This window comes from Budorcas taxicolor, chromosome 24 (assembly GCF_023091745.1).
Source record: "Budorcas taxicolor isolate Tak-1 chromosome 24, Takin1.1, whole genome shotgun sequence".
Taxonomy (NCBI): domain Eukaryota; kingdom Metazoa; phylum Chordata; class Mammalia; order Artiodactyla; family Bovidae; genus Budorcas; species Budorcas taxicolor.
This window is the reverse complement of record NC_068933.1, coordinates 7,995,705-8,015,069: the sequence shown is the minus strand read 5'-3', so window position 1 is coordinate 8,015,069 and position 19,365 is coordinate 7,995,705. Positions and strand designations below refer to the sequence as shown.

Here is a 19,365-nt window from a genome sequence, read left to right as displayed (position 1 = left end):
CCTACATATAATTATAACAGGTTTTAAATTCAGACTTGTCTGGTAAAATCATAAATAGCATAAGAAAATCTGAAAGTAAGACACATCTCATTATGGTTCTTTTATCTTTACTTACCTTGACTTTTAATGCTATCCAATATTTCTTATCCCTCTAAATCAGCTATAGTTTAATATATTTTAAAAAATAGTTCTTATTCCTATGCAATACCAGACCTTCTAAAGAATTTACTTGACCTAATCCTTGCCCTCTACTGACTTACTATGAGAGGCAGCAGCATCATGCATTAATTCATAATTAAGTAAAGCACAAAAAATTTAAATAACCTTCAGATTTTTAATGTGCCCCAACTTTTCACCATTTTCATTTTCTATCCTATAAATTTACCATAAGAGGATATTTATTGTTACATACAGAAGCTTTGGAAGCATTTTCTCCTAACTGCTCCATGTCTTAACAATCTAGTAATAAATTATTTTCAGTCTCCAGTTGGACAGTTCACCAGAATTTCAACCTTAACATGTCTGCAGTAGGCTGAATAACAACCTCCAAAAGATTATCAGTGATCTCTTAATCCAAACACAAGTATCCTTAAGAGAGAGTGAGGCAGAGAGAGATTTGATACATGCAGAAGGGAAAGGCAGAGACTGGGATCATGTAGCCACAAGCGAAAGATATTAGAATTACCAGAAGCTGGAAAAGGCAAGGAGTGGATTCCCCGCTAGAGTCGCTGGGCTAGGGGTGCACAGCCTGCCCACACTGTGACTCTGGCCCAGTGAGAATAATGCTGAACTGCTAGCATGCAGAACCATGAGAGAATAAACTGCTGCTGCTTTAAGCTATCTGGTTGCTGGTAACCTGTTACAGCAGCCACAGGAAACTTGTCCAGATAAAAGTCCGGACCCCTGCCCCCAATCCGCAATCCTGCTGGTTTGTCACATCTCCGTAAATGGCATCACCATGCACTCAGCTGATGAGGCAAGAAACCTGGGAGCTGTCTGTAACACTCTTCCCTCATACCCAGTCTGTCAACACATCCTGTAGGCCCTGCTGCAGAGGCAAATCTGCCAGACACTCAGCAAGCTTCCGTGGCTTGCTGTGTGGTCCTCTGTGGAGGGGTAGGGGAGGGTGGAGGATGGAAGCAGTCATTCCAGCAGCACCAGGTGGAGGGCGCTGTCCATGGTGTCAGGCCTGGGGTTCTCTCTGGGCAAGGCCCACATGCTGCCAGCACCACCGTGCACCTGCTCGGTGCCCAGGGACCACATGCCCTGGTGATGTCAGGGAGCAGGTGGACTGTCTCAAATGTCCAATTCAAGAGATGCCACTCCATTCCTAGCTTAGGGGATGTCATGACCAGGGCCCCAAGTCCATTCAAACATGCACCATCCACCAGTGACCCAGGAACAGGCTGGTAGAGGGGAAGCTGAGGGAGACCTAAGAGCTGGTGGTCCTCAGAGAAAGGACTGAGCAGCAGCACCATGTGGGAACGTATTAGTCAGAGAGTCACTATTCTATTTTCTCTGTGCTATCCCAGCACTTGATGTATTGCAGACCCTAATAAAGTCAACAGCAGAAAAAATGAAAAAGTGAGAAAGAAATTATAAAGACTCCAGTAAAGTCAAAGAATAATACAGTTTCCCTTCATGGAAACAATACTCACACACACAGATTTTGCTAGTTAGCATGCAAGAAGAGCCAACAGTACACGGTACAGGTATGCAAAGTATGGTGTGACCAATGGACTAGAAAATCTGGGTAGCACTTCAGGAAGGACTGAAGTAAATTTTTAGTGACTGAAGGAACACAAGAATTTAGATCATTATGATGGGGATTTTTAATATTTCATTTGAATTTGAAATGACTTTAAAATGAAAAAAGTTTAGTCAATATAAAAAGTGCTCAAATGCTCATCCAGACAATGACTAGAATATACTTACTTGTAAAAATCTCTAAGAGTGGGGCAAATATTACTTGTTTTCAAATGCTTTATTAAGTACACACTTATCTGCAATAAGTCTTCAGCTGGGTGCCAACATATAAAACAGAACCAGGTTAGGAGGGAGGGACTTGAGGGCCTAGGACATATCCAGTGCACCATGCCTCTACAGGTGACTTCCAAGACTCTTTCAAGGAACACTTGAGGTTTTGAATCCTAGTTTCAAAAGACCTTTGCTTATTTGACAATCTGGAAAAATATGAATTTTTAAAAATTTCAAAAGCTATCAATTCATAGAAAACAAATACATACGGAATATTAATCACTTATTCAGTAGACGAATATATATTGAATGTCTTCTGCCAGAAACTCTTATACATTTTTGATAGAATAAATGTAATATTAAAAATAAGAAACCCCTAAATTTGTGTAATATAACATTATCTAACCATATTTCAGATCTCTGATAGTAAAATGGGGTGAGGAAGCTGAAAAAAAAAGGGGATATGGCATGGTGTAGAGAAAAGTAATTGTTAACAAAAGGTGATGAAGAAAATGAAACATAGGAACAAGGAAGGAAGAAAAAACAAGACAGCTGCAGACATACTTACTGATGGAGATGTAATGGGGATCTGGACCACATCACTCCCGTCCCAGGGCCCTGAGCTCCCCAGACAAAACGGTGCCTCCGCCCTCCCAGGCCTCCTCACAGACGTGTATTTCCCTGCTTGCCCTCCTGTCTCCAACCACCGAATCCTGTTCCCTCTCTGCCTCTTTCCCTCCTACTGTGTAGTTAGGGATACTCTCCAATGCTCAGACCTTGCTTCTTTTCTCTATACTTTCCCAGTGAATCAATCCTGTGTTAATACTTCCACCAACAACACAGGTGTAACCATCAAGTCTTCATTATCCATCATATAAGGATCTGGTCCACATATCCAAAACTTGATTTATCTCTTCCATTCCACCCATCTTTCCCAGTCCTGTAAAGTGAAAATTTCTGTTTTGGGGCTTGGAACTTTTTGCATTACCCCACATACCAAATCTGTCATAATTCTTGCTGGCTTTATGACTATTTTTTCCTCCCTTTCCAGTGTCTTGACCTCAGGCCTAGTAACCATCTCTTGCCCATTATACTACACAAGCATCATGTGTGTTTCTCTCAAAAAGTCTTTAATCTACTGATTTAGGTGAGACATCAACCATTCTTAGTCCTACTGATTCTGACCAGTTAACTCCACCCTAACTGTAAAACTAGCTTTTCCTATTTAACAGCTTGCAAGTCTTCACGTGGCTTGGCCAGTGTTACCATCAATGATTTGAGGTTTGTGGCAATGCTTTTCCAATTAAATAATGTCTGCTTGCTCATTTACTTAGCCAAAATTATATCTCTAAAAGAAACATCAAATTACCCTTTTTCTGAGATTTTCCCAAGCTTTTGTGTACCTATAAAGAGCTAATGTCCCTGCACTCTTGTAGCACTTAATATGCTTCATGTCTGTACTGATTATTCTGACTTAAAATCACAAATCCTGCAGCTCCTTTACATGGTTAATATTTCACCCAGCCTTCCCCAAAGAGACCTAAGGCATCTTACCAGGGTAAGTGTACACTGGGGAAGGAGAAATCAGCGAACATTTTGCAAACTACAGGACCTTAGTTCTGAACTGATACATACTTCAGGAGGCCCGAAGTACCACTGTGCTCCACGGGTCAGAGCAGGGGCTTGTGCAGGTCAGGAGATCAACACAGTTTTAGCTCGATTCTCACAGTGGAGCCAGTGTGTCCTTGAACCCACCCAGTGGTGAGTTCCCTGCTCTGGAACGCAGAATGGGAACAGACTGACTCAGCCACTGGCTGAATCACTGCGTCTATGTTTAATAAGTAGTTGGTTGCTTCACCAGGAAGACAGCAATCCTGTAAAGAGAGTTTGCTAATGTTTTCTACTATTAATTAAGAACTTTGGAAAGTAGTTGCATTTTTCCAATTATTGACAAAACTACACTTCCCGGTAATCATTTTATAAATGAGACAAAAGCCAAAGCCTGGATATTAACATCAAACTTCCAGATTTTCTGCAGAATCAGAAGAGGCTCATAAATCATCTCCAGATCATTCTGGTTTTTGGAGGATATTATTTACTATTTTCTTCCAAGCCCTCAAATGAGTTATGTTCTGTTCTTAATAGCCTGATAGCTCTTCAGCTATGGTCTCTTATTAATAGCCCTTTTGTTAAGAAAATTGGGGCAAACAGTACATTTTAAATTAGATTTCTCACCATATGTCAACATGCTGAGAATTTTCCTTCTGACAGTGAGGACAGAAATATGTCATTCTGTTATTCTCCCCTAAGCGACACACAGTTATTTTGCAGCAACACTGACCACAATTAGGACGCTTGTAAACCTTATAGTGTTGAGAGAGAGCAGATCCCACTTTGCAGCACTAAAAACAAACAAACAAACATTATGTTATATACAAAACAGTGTTGATATATTCTTGAAAGTCATTTCTAAAAATGATTTGTTAAAAATGTACATATGTTTATACATATATCCTTATAATCTTTCTTTCATCTGAGAAAAAGGTATTGACAAGATTCAGCAACATTTGTCAAGTAAGATTTGTGTGAAATAATAAAGCCATTATTTTATAACTTATTAGTATTTAAAATTGCTCTTTGCATAGCTTTTTACCCTTTTATCTAAAAAGGATACAAAAGTACTATAATTTAAAATGTCTTTCATGCTTTTAAGGTTTTTACAATTAAACATAATTATGTGGTTATAAGAAAAAGACTAGATTAGCTTTAAATCTGATTATTTTTAGAACACTGAAGCTGCTCACTTTGTTTCAATAGCCAAAAAATTTATTTCTACAGGGTAAAGCTTAATAAGATCATCTTCTTTGCTGACGTGAAAAGGGACAGTTGTTTTTAATCTTACAGTTTCACTGAAAAAGAAGAAAAATTCAAATGCCATCCCAGCAGCAAACATGTTCCATTTGGCATAAGTTCTATTTCAAAAGACATTGATTATTCTCTGTCACAGTTTTATTCTACTCACATACACATAACACTCCTCCAAAGACAATGTTTGGGATTTATATCAGCAGTGTGAAAATTTAAAAGCTCAGAAATACAGCGAATAATAGTACAAACTGAAAATTTTTTTTAAAAACCCATAATAATTTAAGCCAAGTATTGAAATACACATCTTAATCTGGGCAGAAAATGGGTAGTTATTTGGAACCATCTTTCCCTAAAAGCACAAGTGGGCATAAATAATATTAAAACAGCCACAGATACTTAGGACAGGTATATAAAGCTAAAGACTCATTAACACTTTAGGCCAACTAATGAAGAATCCTACAAACCTGACTTTCTAACAATAGCAAAAATAAACATTTTGAACATAGAAAATGGAATGTAGAGAAAAAAGGACATATTTATGATAATTTGTTTAAAGATAAAATGTCTCTACTTAGTTGCTCAGTCATGTTTGACTCTTTGCAACCCCATAGACTCTAGCCCGCCAGGCTCCTCTCTTCATGGGATTTCCCAGGCACTGGGATTGCCATTGCAAAGGGTTGCCATTTCCTTCTCCAGGGGATTTTCCTGACCCAGGGATTGAATCCATGTCTTCTGCATTGTCAGGCAAATTCTTGACAGGTAAGCTACCAGAGAAGACCATGCCTATATACACAACTTTCAAAATCTACAGTTTAGTTAGGACTTATTCTCAAAACAGCCTCTGTGTTATGACAAATATTATTCTATTTTATAGATAAACTAAACCTAAATTAAGTAACCTAAATAATATTAACCACACAAATGGTAAGTGGCAAAATGTGATTGCACCAAAGTCTATATTTATCCCAAAGTATGACTCTCTCTCTAGACTATCTTTTACTTTGTATGCCCAAAATTAGAACATGAGTCTAAGTAACATGCCAACATACCTGTCCCCCAACTTACTATAAACATAATTTAACATAATTATAGTTAGTTTGGACTGACCTTTGACCTAAAATTTTAAGATGTTAATTATGCCCACAACATGTCACTTCTTCCCACTGTGCCTCTACACTCTTACCCTTAGATGACTACATAGAGCCTTAACATTTTTGGTGCAATTAAAGGGAAATAAGCAACATGTTGCATAGTTGAAAAATGTTTGCTCTTACCCTGTAAAAAACAATGCTGAAATCACGTATCATTTTCACAAGGTGATGGATCTGTTCATCTGTTAACTGACAAACCTTAAAACAGAAAAATTACTCAGGACAGTTTCATAATTTGTTCATTACTATAGACAGCAGTACCACTTGCCAGTTCTAAGAGTACTATAAATAGATTTGAAATATATGCATCTCTTCTAAAACTCATATATCTATTTAGTGTTCTTAACAGCGTTGACCATTTCAAGCGCAGATAAATAGACACCATTCTTGAACTTATTTACAAAACAGAAATGAACTCACAGACATAGAAAACAAACCAAAGGGGTATAGCAGCAGGGGTGAAAGTGAAAGTGTTAGTCACTCAGTTGCATCTGACTCTGCAATCCCATGGACTGTATCCCACCAGGCTCCTCTGTCCATGGGATTTCCCAAGCAGGATACTGGAGTGGGTTGCCATTACTTTTTCCAGGGGATCTTCCTGACCCAGGGATCGAACTAGGGTCTCTTGCACTGCAGGCACAAAGGAAACCGCCAGTGGTGGGGTGGGGGAGATAAATTAGGAGTTTAGGATTAACTGATACACACTACTCTATGTACAATAGACAATAAGGTCCTGCTGTATAGCACACAGAACTATATTCAGTATCTGGTAATAATCTATAATGGAAAAGATGTTGAAAAAGAATATGTACATATTTGTGTGTATAACTGGACATGATCAAGCAGCAGATGGTCAAAATAAACATCGACATCCTAGGAATCAGCAAACTAAACTGGACAGGAATGGGCGAATTTAATTCAAACGACCATTATATCTACCACTCTGGGCAAGAATCCCATAGAAGAAATGGAGTAACCATCATAATCAACAAAAGAGTCTGAAATACAGTACTTAGGCGCAACCTCAAAAATGACAGAATGATCTCAGTTCATTTCCAAGGCAAACCATTCAACATCACAGTAATCCAGGTCTATGTAATCCAGTAATCCAGGCCCCAACCACAGATGCCAAAGAAGCTGAAGCTGATCACTGCTATGAAGTCATAGAAGACCTCCAGAACTAAAACCTAAGAAAGATGTTTTATTCATCATCAGGGATTGGAATCCAAAAGTAGGAAGTCAAGATATACCTAGAGTAACAGGCAAATTTGGCCTTGGAAAACAAAATGAAGCAGGGCAAAGGCTAACTGAATTCTGCCAAGAGAATGCACCAGTCATAGCAAATACCCTTTTTTAACAACACAAGAGACAACTTTACACATGGATATCACCAAATGATCAATACCGAAATCAGATTTATTACATTCTTTCAGTCCAAGATGGAGAAACTGTATACAGTCAGCAAAAACATGACCTGGAGTTGACTGTGGCTCAGATCATCAGCTTCTCATAGCAAAATTCAGGCTTAAACTAAAGAAAACCAGGAAAGACACCAGGTCAGTCAGGTATGACTTAAATCAAATCCCATATGCATTCACAGCAAAGGTAACAAATAGATTTAAGGGGCTAGATCTAGAAGAACTATGGACACAGTTCTGTAATATTGTACACGAGACGGCAAACAAAACCATCCCAAAGAAAAAGAAAAGCAAGAAGGCAAAGTGGTTATCTGAGGAGACTTTACAAATAGCAGAAGAATGAAGAGACGTGAAAAGCGAGGGAGAGAGGGACAGGTACATCCAATTAAATGCAGAGTTTCAAAGAATAGCTAGAAGAGACAAGAAGGATTTCTTCAAGGAACAGTGCTCAATAACAGAAGAAAACAACAAAAAGGGAAAGACTAGAGATCTCTTCAGGAAAACTGGAAACATCAAGGGAATATTCCGCCCAAAGATGGGCACAATAAAGGATAAAAATGGTAAAGACCTAGTAGATGCTGAAGAGATCAAGAAGAGATGGAAAGAATACATGGAAGAACTGTATAAAAAAATCTTAATGAACCGGATTACTGCCATGATATATGTGGTTAGTCACCCAAAGTCAGATGTTCTAGCGTGCGAAGTCAAGTGGGCCTTAAGAAGCACTGGTGCAATAAAGCTACTGAATTCAATGAAATTCTAGCAGAACTATTCAAATCCCTAGAGGAGGATGCTGTCAAGGTTTTGCATTCATTATGTCAGCAAATCTGGAAGACTCAGTGGCCACAGGACTGGAAAAGGTCAGTCCTCATCCCAATTCCTAAGAAGGGTAGTAACAAAGAATGTGCCAGCCATTGGACAATTGCACTCATCTCCCATGATAGTAAGGTCATGCTTAAAATCTTGGACTCCAGGCTTCAGCATTATGTGAACCAAGAGCTTCCAGATGTCCAAGCTGGGTTTAGAAAAGGAAGAGGAACTAGATATCAAATTGCCAGCATATGCTGGATTATAGAGAAAGCAAGGGAATTTCAGAAAAACATCTATCTTTGTATCATTGACTATGCCAAAGACTTTGACTGTATGGATCATGACAAACCATGGAAAGCTCTTAAAGAGATGGTAATAGCAGACCATCTTACCTGCCTCCTGAGAAACCTGTATGCAGGTCAAGAAGCAATGGTTAGAACCTGTATGGAACAACTGATTGGTTCAATATTGAGAAAGGACTATGACAGGGCTGTCTGCTCTCACTTGCTTAATCTGTATGCTGAGCACATCATGAGACATGCTAGCCTGGATGAGTTACAAGCTGGAATCAAGTTAGGAAGGAGAAACATCAACAACCTCATATGTGCAGATGACACCACTCTAATGGTAGAAAGCAAAGAGGAACTAAAGAGCCTCTTGATGAGGGTAAAGGAAGAGAGTGAAAGAGCTGGCTTAAGACTAAATACTAAAAAATCTAAGATCAGGGCATCCAGCCCCATTACTGCATGGCAAATAGGGAAAAGGTGGAAGAAGCGACAAATTTCCCCTTCTTGGGCTCCAAAATCACTGCAGACAGTGACTGCAGCCATGAAATCAGAAGATGACTGCTTCTTGGGAGGAAAGTGATGATAAACCTAGACAGGGTGTTGAAAAGCAGAGACGTTACTCCGCTGACAGAGGTCCGTATAGTCAAGGCTACGGTCTTCCCAGTGGTCATGTACTGTTGTGAAATCTGAACCGTAAAGAAAGCAGAATGCCAATTAATTAATGCCTTTACACTGTGGTGTTGAAGAAGACTCCTGAAAGTCCCTTGGACAGCAAGGAAATCACAACAGTCAATACTAAAGGAAATCAACCCTGAATATTCACTGGAAGGACTAATGCTGAAGCTGAAGCTTCAGTCTTTTGGTCATCTGATGTGAACTGATGACTCATTGGAAAAATCCCTGATGCTGGGAAAGATCGAGGGTAGAAGGAGAAGAGGGTGTCAGAGGATGAGATGGCTGAACGGCATCACCGATGCAGTGGATATGAACTTGGGCCAACTCCAGGAGGCGGAGAGGGACAGGGAGATCTGGTGCGCTGCAGTCCACAGGGTTGCAAGGAGTCAGACACGACTGGCGACTGAATAACAACATAACGGAATCACTTGGCTGTACACGTGAGACTAACACAGCATTGTAAATTAACTATACCTCAACTTAAGAAAAAGTGAAAATTAAAAGAAAAAGAAAAAATACTATTCTTATTTATAAACTTTAATCCTAAATTCAAGTATTTACTGAATATCTACTTTGTACTCTGGACATCTTCAAAGCCCCAACATTGCCTATCACAGCCACCTTGAAAAGTTTTGCAGAGGATAAAGAGGAAAAGAAAAAAAAAGACCACAAAGAAAGAGGGGAGGGAAAAACAAGCACAGGAGTAGATGACCACCAAGGTCACTGTCAAGTTTTAAAAAGATATGAATTTATAGACATGCATTAATACTAAAGTACTTGTTAATACATGGAAGAACTCAGAAACAGACTTTACTGAAGATTTTTTTTGGGGCACCACCTAATATAAATCTCCGGGTTCCCCTTGTAGAATTAGTTATCATTTGGCACATGGAGTTTCAACAGCAATTCCAGAACAAATTCTTCCTGATGACTCACTTTTGTTGTGTGTAATGAATACATTTTTACACAATGGAAATAGATTTATCAGTGCCTAAAATCTAAAACTGTTTAATCAACAAAATCCTTCTAAAAGTAAATATTATCTATTTTTTCATTTATTTAAAGTTTAAAACATATGTATTATACTTCTCAAACTCACTTATTTTTTACCACATCTTACGTACTATGTTCAATCATATCTTAAAATGCTATACTATACTTTTTCAATCATTATACATATGCTTTTAGGGGGCTCATAGCTTACCATTAATTTTTAACCTGCAGGCATTATGGGCAAATGATCTCCTACCAGATGAATGGCTGGCTGGATACAGTGATAACAAGTAAATTGCCAGTTTATCAAAGATAATAACAATGCTCTGGGTAACAACACTCAGTTCTTTTTTCAAAAATATTTTCCATAGAGGTCAAGGTGATTTTAAAAAGCTCATAAACTCATTCCTGTTATAATTCTGTTTTGTTATTCTGAATTACAGAAATTTGACTAGCTTGTTCCAAGGGTCAAAAAACAAACTGAGTCTATAACAATTATTAACTAGTTTCTCTGAAAACTTATTTCCTACTGATTTAGATTGCATAAAACCTACCTGGGAAGAAATCACATAAAATAAATAGTTATCTTTGGAAATATGTAAAAGATGGTTTAGTTAATAGACACTACTTGGGTCTGGATAAAAGCCCTAATGTAACTTTCTTCCCTAGAAACTAAAATGTATGTATCCTTCGACCTGGATTTGAGTTCTAACCTCTCTGACCTTCTTACAACTTGGCCCTATTAATCACCATTTTCTTTTCTTTTTAACCTTTCCCACTCTGCCAGTTCCGCCCCCTCGCCAACATATAAATAAGTTCACATCACTTCAGTTGAAGAACAAGGAAAAAAAAAACCTAAAGATCCAGTTCTTATCCCAACTTCTCCCTCTGGCAGTCGAATATTTTCCCTTTGCTCCAATCTAAGCTACCTTAACAATTACTCTAAATTTTGCTTCCATTTCCTCACTAATCACTTAGTCTTTGCATCTTGACTTCCAGTCTTACCATTCCATCAAAACAGCATTTTCTAATGTCACAAAGAGCTATACTGAGTGAGTGCAGAGTATGAATTTAATATGCCAGATACTAAGAGAAATTGGTGACCTTAGTCCCTTTATACATTCACCAGATATTTCTTTAATGCCTTCCATGTGCCAAACACTATATTTAGACACTCAGATATGTCACTGAACCAAACAGACACTTTCCTCCTAAGAGACTGTATTCTAGCAGAGAACAGATCTTACATCCTACGTATGTAACAAGTAAACATCAGGCTGTATTTGAAAGTGATCAGTCGTATGGAGAAACAAAAAAGCAGAGCAAGTTATAGAAGACTCGGGGGATGGAGTGGGCACACCCAACTTTAAAAAGAGTGGCTAGGGTTGGCCTCATAGAGAAGCTGACATGGGCAAACACCCCCTGAAGTCTGTTAGGGAGAGTGTGCTACTGACATTCTCTCCAAACATGTCAGGCCAAATTTAAGTGTTCCTCATTGAGCCCTTCACAATATTTAAAAATATAGAAATCATTTTAAAAATATTTAAAACCTACTTTGACAGATGGATGGAGACCACTGTCAAAGAGAGCTTCATTTTTGATGATGTTTCCCACCCCAGGCAACACTTTCTGATCCATTAACACGTCACATAGCATCCGTCCTTTCTGCTTTTTCACTTCACTTTCTGCTCTGGAGAAACTAAATCTAGGTGAACATACATCTAATTCTTCCATCACTCTTATTCTCTGTCGGCTTTCTGTTGAGTTTCTAAAGAAAGGAATAGACAACACATTAATCATGGACCTGGTTACAGTCCACAGAGTGTCATTTTAAATGAGCTTTGATATAACCCCTTTATGTTAACCAGCATATAAAAGCTATATAGCCAAATAATGAAGATCCTATCAAACTATGTTATTTGAAGACTCTTTTAAATAACTGTTTTTTATCAATTATAAACCACTTTTAAAAATTTTGTGTTTATTTTTTCATTTCCACATGTGACATCCCAAACCCAACTGCAGAGCCAACTTTGCAGTTTTGCAGCAGAAGCATTTTCTAACTTAATTTTTTTACCTGATTTCTACTGATGAGTCAAAGAAACAAATCAGATCTTTGGTGAGCTGTACTTCAAAATCAGGAGAAACTCCATTCTTATTTTTAGACTCAACTGGATTAATCAAGAGGGAGCCTTTCATTCCAAAATGAATCCTGGAACAAAATCAAACCCATCTTTGAGCAACAGAAAGTATATTGTGTGTTAAATTTTTGTTTCTTCATTTATTGAAATATAAGCAAACAAATACCAGTCACAATAAACACTCAAGGGCACAAAATGATAGCTAATATCACATATTTTTTTTTGTTAATGGCTTTGCATCCTTATAAAACAAGATATGGCAATCATTTTTTCAACCCACAAATAAAATAAGTTCCTAGAGAAATAATAAGGCCCTGACAATAATCCCAAGAAAACATCCCCCTGTTCTTGTCAGATGAAGTATCTTTTATTCACACAACAGTCTACTGTCTTCTCAGCCTTTTCTGAGATTCAAAGGCTTGGGGTGAGATAAGGCTAAATTTAAATTGCCTACAGTTGGTGTTTTTATGAATTCTACAAAGCCACAAACACTCACATTTCTTACTTCTAGCCACAGTGGATTGGAAATGTACCCATTCCAAAATGAGATCTATAGCTTAAGACATTTATTCTTTTTTACCCCCTCCCCTGCTTTGGGATAACACAATGAAACAATTTTTTACAAAATCTTTCAGATCAAAAGAAAAGAGAACAAGTCAAAATACCATTGTCTTCAATTCTTTTAGTTTCCTTCTACCTTCATATGTATTGGGAAGAGGGGATTTATAAATATTTACAGTTAACTTGAAAGCCACAGTGCAGTGATGAAAAATTCATAGCCTTTCAGTTTTTATAGGATTGATTAGCATGTCCAGTTAAAAAATAAAGAAAAAAAGTGGTTCTATGAGACTTCTGATGATGAAGATCAGAAATGATTCTCAAGATGAAATATTGTGTTCTGCCTTTCAAATCCTTCTCCTTATAGCTTTGTTGAGTTAATAAATATGGCTTTTTTGGCAGCAAATGTTACTGCTCTATGCTTCTAATTCCAAAGCACCATGTTATAGTTTTGTACAAGGTTAACCAGTCTAACTTTAAAAATGTGGATGTTAAACTCTGTGTGCCCTACTATCAATCATATATGCATTTTACATGCCCCATAGTTCTTGACAGGAAAAATGTGTGCCTGTAAGTACTCTGTAATTTAGCTTATGGAGGTTCAACCCCAGTGAAAGGTGTACAACTGTCATGCCCAGAAGCCATCATACCTAAAATCTTTTCAGCTGCATGGCTCATAAAGTGGATTCTAAATCATTTTCTATAATGAAACTGCATCCACATGTAAAATCTCAAAGGTTAAGACCCAACTCAAAGGCAGCAGTAGTCTCAGTAAGAACCCTGGATTAAATACACATATATATACCTTTTTTTGGTCTTACGAATCTATTTAGGGAGAAATGTGCATAAAAATAACTTCTTATAATTAACAAAGTTTAGTTAATTTTTATGAAATAGCAAACTGTTGTGATAACCACGCCCCAATAAAACAAATTTTGTTTATTGTTACATATTCTTTGTCTAAAACTATGAAAAACTTAACGGTATCATGAAAATTTTCAAGGCATAGTAAAGACCTGTACTGTTACTACAATCGTCATACTGATGTCTTATAAACTAGGACATACACCCTTATTGCACTGCATTCAAGAGTCAGATTTGTTTTCAAGATTCCTCATTGTTATCAACCCAGATTAGGAAAATCTGATTAGATCCTTATTTCTTGACATTTCATGTTCCCTCCACCCCAATCCAACTGGTTTCTTGGGCTCATTCATTGTGCATAACATGACTGCCTGCCCACAGTGGGCTCCAGGCCGCACCAGGGGTGGTTTCTGTCCCTTCCTCTGATCCCACACTTTTGACACAGTTGATTCAGGAATGGACACCTGAGTCAAGCTGCATTCATCAGAGTTCTCCTGACAAACTTATTTGGGACAGAGAGAGATCAGTTTCTTGTTAGGACTGGGAGACCTGGGAGCTGGGAGCTGTCTACGATGTTACTGACAGGGCACTGGGCACCAGAAAAGCCAAAGGAGGCCTGTCTGCAGAGACACAGATTGTAGAGAATTTCGGAGGAAGAGAATCACGGAATGTAGTCTTCATAGCATTTAGTCTTTGCTTCCAGTCGTACCTGAAGGCTGATTCCATTATTAAAAGACACTCATATTCTTATAACAGATAATTATTAAAATTGTTTAAGTTGAGCTTCTGCAACTTACAACCAAAATTTTAATATGAAAATTCTGTCCAAACTAAAAGCTGAAGTGATAGTAAGAAAATTGTATATTTTTCCAGTTACACATAAACCATTATGGTAACAAAAATAGAAAATAAGTTACTGCTTCAAAACCTTATTTTTCATGAGTTAAGAACTTGCAGATGTACAAGCTGGATTTAGAAAAGGCAGAAGAGCTAGAGATCAAATTGCCAACATTCGTTGGATTATAGAAAAAGCAAGACAATTTCAGAAAAACATCTATTTCTGCTTCATTGACTATGCTAAAGCCTCTGTCTGTGTGGATCACAACAAACTATGGAAAATTCTTACAGAGATAAGAATACCAGACCACCTGATCTGCCTCCTGAGAAACCTGTATGCACGTCAAGAAGCAACAGCTAGAATTGGACATGGAACAACTGACTGGTTCAAAATGGAGAAAGGGGTACATCAAGGCTGTATACTGTCATCCTGCTTATTTAACTTACATTCAGAATACATCATGTGAAATGCTGGGCTGTTATGACTCACAAGCTGGAATCAAAATTGCTGGGAGGAATATCAACAACTTCAGATATGCAGATGATACCACCCTAATGGCAGAAAGTGAAGAGGAATTAAGAAGCTCCTGATGAAGGTTAAAGAGGAGAGTGAAAAGGCTGGGTTAAAACTCAACAATCAAAAAACTAAGATTATGGAATCTGGTTCTATCACTTCATGGCAAATAGAAAGGGGAATAATGGAAACAGTGGAAAATTTTATTTTGGGGGGTTCTTAAATCACTGCAGACAGTGACTGCACCATGAAATCAAAAGATGCTTAAACCTACGCAGCATATTAAAAAGCAGAGACATCACTTTGCCATCAAAGATCCATATAGTCAAAGCGATGGTTTTTCCAATAATCATGTGTATGGATGTAAGAGCTGGACCATAAAGAAGGCTGAGTGCCAAAGAATTAATGCTTTCGAACTGCAGTGTTGGAGAAGACTCTTGAGACTGCCTTGGACTACAAGGAGATCAAACCAGTCCATCCTAAAGGAAATCAACCCTGAATATTCACTGGAAGGACTGATCCTGAAGCTGAAACTCCAATACTTTGACCACCTGATGGGAATAGCTGACTCACTGGAAATGACCTTGATATTGGGGAATACTGAGGGCAGGAGGAGAAGGGGATTAACAGAGGATGAGATGGTTGGATGGCATCATTGACTCAATGCACACAAGTTTGAGCAAACTTTGGGAGATAGTGAAGGATAGGGAAGCTTGGCTTGCTGTAAGTCCATGGGATTGCAGAGCCGGACACAACTTGGCAACTGAACAACAACCCATAGACACTTTACTGATCAGGTTTCTTAGATTGCAAGTGACAGAGACTCAACTCAAAAAGTTTAGGCATTAAGGGATATTTGGTAGCTCATGGGTCTTCCCAGGTGGTTCAGACAGTAAAGCGTCTGTCTACAATGTGGGAGACCTGGGTTCAATCCCTGGGTTGGGAAGATATCCTGGAGAAGAAAATGGCTACCCACTCCAGTACTCTTGCCTGGAAAATCCAATGGATGGAGGAGCCTGGTAGGCTACAGTCCATGGGGTTGCAGAGTCGGACATGACTGAGCAACTTTCTTTCACTTTTTTACTTTCATGGCTCTTAGGAAGGCTGAAGAATCAAAGTGCAGGAAAGCTGGATCTCAGGGACAGAGGGAATAAGGAACGAAGATGCCTTGGGGACTCTCTCTGTTTCACGGAGACTGGCTGTATCTTCCATCACCTTGTCTTTTTGGACAAGCTAGTGGCCACATACAAGGTCTAAGACCTCACATCCCAGCTTCCTTCCATCACAGAGAGACTAACTCTCCTCAGCTCCAGCTGAGAAAGTTCACAAAAGAACTCAGACTGACCCAATAGGTTGTGTTAGGAAAGAAATGCTAAATTCAACTTGAACTCTCCAGTTTCTGTGATCAGATAACCAGTTTCCAGAAGAAATGCTGTCCTCAAAAGTTAAGAGGGCAGACTGGACAAACAGTAGGTATTTACTACTTTAAAGTGTAAAATTTGGAGTACTTATCACATTCCAACTTTTCCTAACATGTTATATGACAGATTACAAAGCTACATTTAAGCTGTAAAACCCTCTTATATGCAGCATATCATGGATTCCTTAAAGATTTTCCAGCAAGCTAAACAAACTGTCACATTATCTTTTGCATTTCTCCAATAAATTACTAAATTACAAAACTGATAATGCGTAATGCTTCACTAAAATGGCAAAACCCCAAATATTTCAGATACAGCTTTTGGCCTCTGAGTATGTATGTAACTATTATTGTATGTATGTAACTATTATTGTATGTATGTATGTAATAATTCTTCATGTAAACCACAAGTTAAAAATAGCAAATTCTTTTTGGAAAAGATACTCATTTAAAAATATATTTACATACCGGTTAATCCACAACATAAGCTGTGTCATTTTGATTGAAAATAGTGGCTTGAAGGGTGGGTGAACAGATTTACAGATATACACCCACAGTTAGTAGATATTCTATTCAGTAGTGGGAGAAGGCAGTGGCACCCCACTCCAGTACTCTTGCCTGGAAAATCCCATGGACAGAGGAGCCTGGTAGGCTGCAGTCCATGCTAAGGGTTGGACACGACTGAGTGACTTCACTTTCACTTTTCACTTTCATGCATTGGAGAAGGAAATGGCAACCCACTCCAGTGTTCTTGCCTGGAGAATCCCAGGGATGGGGGAGCCTGGTGGGCTGCCGTCTATGGGGTCGCACAGAGTCGGACAAGACTGAAGTGACTTAGCAGCAGCAGCAGCAGCAGTGGGATTGTGAAAGTATACATTTATTCGTATTTGTTCATTATCCTTAGTTTGCTTTAATGAATATTTGATACATATTTAACAAAAAGTTAAACATGACTTTTTTTGTTACATATTAAAAGCTTCTAAAAAGTGTTTAGAAACAATATACGTATTAATCACACATAACACCACAACTGTGCTCCTAAAATAAATATATGTTAAATCATTTTTATTATTTTCTGGTACTGTTCCAAGTGCTTGAGCACTTAGATACATCTTTTAGCAACAGAAATAGTCAGTATCTAATTTGTACCTATCTGAAGCTTGGATTTTACATGGCATGTTCTCCTCCAGAGGGCTAGGCCTGTATTTAACTTTGATAACAAATGACTCCCAGGAAGACTCACAGCCTGACCTATAAGATGGACCAAAATCCAAGGGCAGTTTTAATTGTGAGATGCTGCCTATGGAGGGAATACTGTAAGTGATCATTAAGCATGTTTCTGGCTATGGGCTTTCGAAAGAGACCAGCCTGGTGAGGAGAAAACAGGTCAGAAGTGAAGACAACATTCCTATCTCACACTCACAGACCTGCAGCCTCACACAGGATCCCATTTCTCTGACACAGTCATCCATCCTCCTGAGCAGCTTAGGTCAGGAAAGCATTTCTGTATTTTGTGTTAAACTGTGAAAGGGAATACAGCTGATTTTAGGTTGCTTACTTCATATTCAAACAGCTGATCTGCCAATGACCTTGAAATGTCATATCAAATAGTATTTGAGGCTGCAGAAACTGGAAAGAAATAGGGACCACGTTGCTCCTCATCCATAAGCTGAGATGCATACCTGCCAGGGATGGTACTATGTCGCTGAGTTTAAGGAAACAACTGCACTGGTTGAGAACTTCAGCGGACACCTACAGACAGCCTTTCACTGAGAAATGATTCCCCTTATCAGTCTGGGGGAGAAGACATGATAAAAATGTCCCTCTCATTCTACAGAAATAAATCTGCACCTCACACCAGAGAATCAATAATATATCAATGTTTTCAACTATCTCACATGGATCCCATTGCATCCTTCTCTGTTCACAACAAAGAATTTTCAGTCACATCAATCAATCTACTACCACAACAATGCAGCCTGCTCCTACATGAACTGGGAGGTTATGTGATGTTATCAGTTCCAGACAAAGAAAAACCATGAAGGGACAGTGCTCTCCAAGGACAGCAGCTGCTGACAATGAGAGAACAACACGTCAAAGGAAAAGCAGCTAGGTAAACTCTGAAGTACTCAAAACAAGCAAAAGCTAAGATGCAATAAATAACAATTACGCAGTCATATTATCTATGACACTATTCATCTTCACGGGGTCCAACAGCAGAACTTTCAAGAAGATGAAAACTGTTTAACATCTAAAAGAAAAATTTTAAAAATTTTAAAGTTTACAGTTTGCAATAGCTTAGGCTAAACTCCAAGAAGACAAAAATGACAGACATATTATTTCATAGGACTTTTTCATATTTTTTGCAAAAAATCAGATAGGTGACTACATACATTTCAACACCTTTATCACTAAGTCAACCTGTAAGTTAGCAACTGATTTCCATAAGCACTGTAAAACAGCAGAGAACCAGTTACTTCTGTGGAAAGTTTTTGAAACGTACAGGTAAGCTTCCACTTCTGTACAAGGCTTTGGAGAAAGAAGGAAGAGAGAAAAATATACAAATCTGGAGAGACATTCAAATCAAACTAGGAGATATCATAAGGAAAATGAAGTCACTAATGCAGTAAACATTTGGTAAAAACAAGAGAGGGAAAGGGCACCAGGGGAGTTTGCAGATGAGCGAAACAGAGATGCGTTATTCTAACAACCTTTGGGAAACCTTGCCAGACTATCTTTTTTTTTTTTTTAAGAAATAAATTGACTAGCTCTCCAAGTAATGATGACATCATACTTTTATTCTTCTACTTGCTGCTTTCCACGATAATTTCAAAAATTTCAACCTCTTGTAG

General features: G+C 38.3%; 1 protein-coding gene across 1 annotated transcript in view; it reads right to left on the bottom strand.

Annotated features, from left to right (window-relative positions):
* The window catches only part of NEIL3 (nei like DNA glycosylase 3), a 45,322-nt gene that overhangs the window by 11,860 nt on the left and 14,097 nt on the right, over nucleotides 1-19,365 (bottom strand). The window contains exons 3-6 of the mRNA XM_052661521.1: nucleotides 12,257-12,391; nucleotides 11,734-11,947; nucleotides 6,120-6,194; nucleotides 4,213-4,379 (exon numbers count right to left, since the gene is read on the bottom strand). Of these exons, the coding sequence (XP_052517481.1) occupies nucleotides 4,213-4,379; nucleotides 6,120-6,194; nucleotides 11,734-11,947; nucleotides 12,257-12,391 (591 nt within the window). The remainder of the gene's footprint in view (nucleotides 1-4,212; nucleotides 4,380-6,119; nucleotides 6,195-11,733; nucleotides 11,948-12,256; nucleotides 12,392-19,365) is intronic.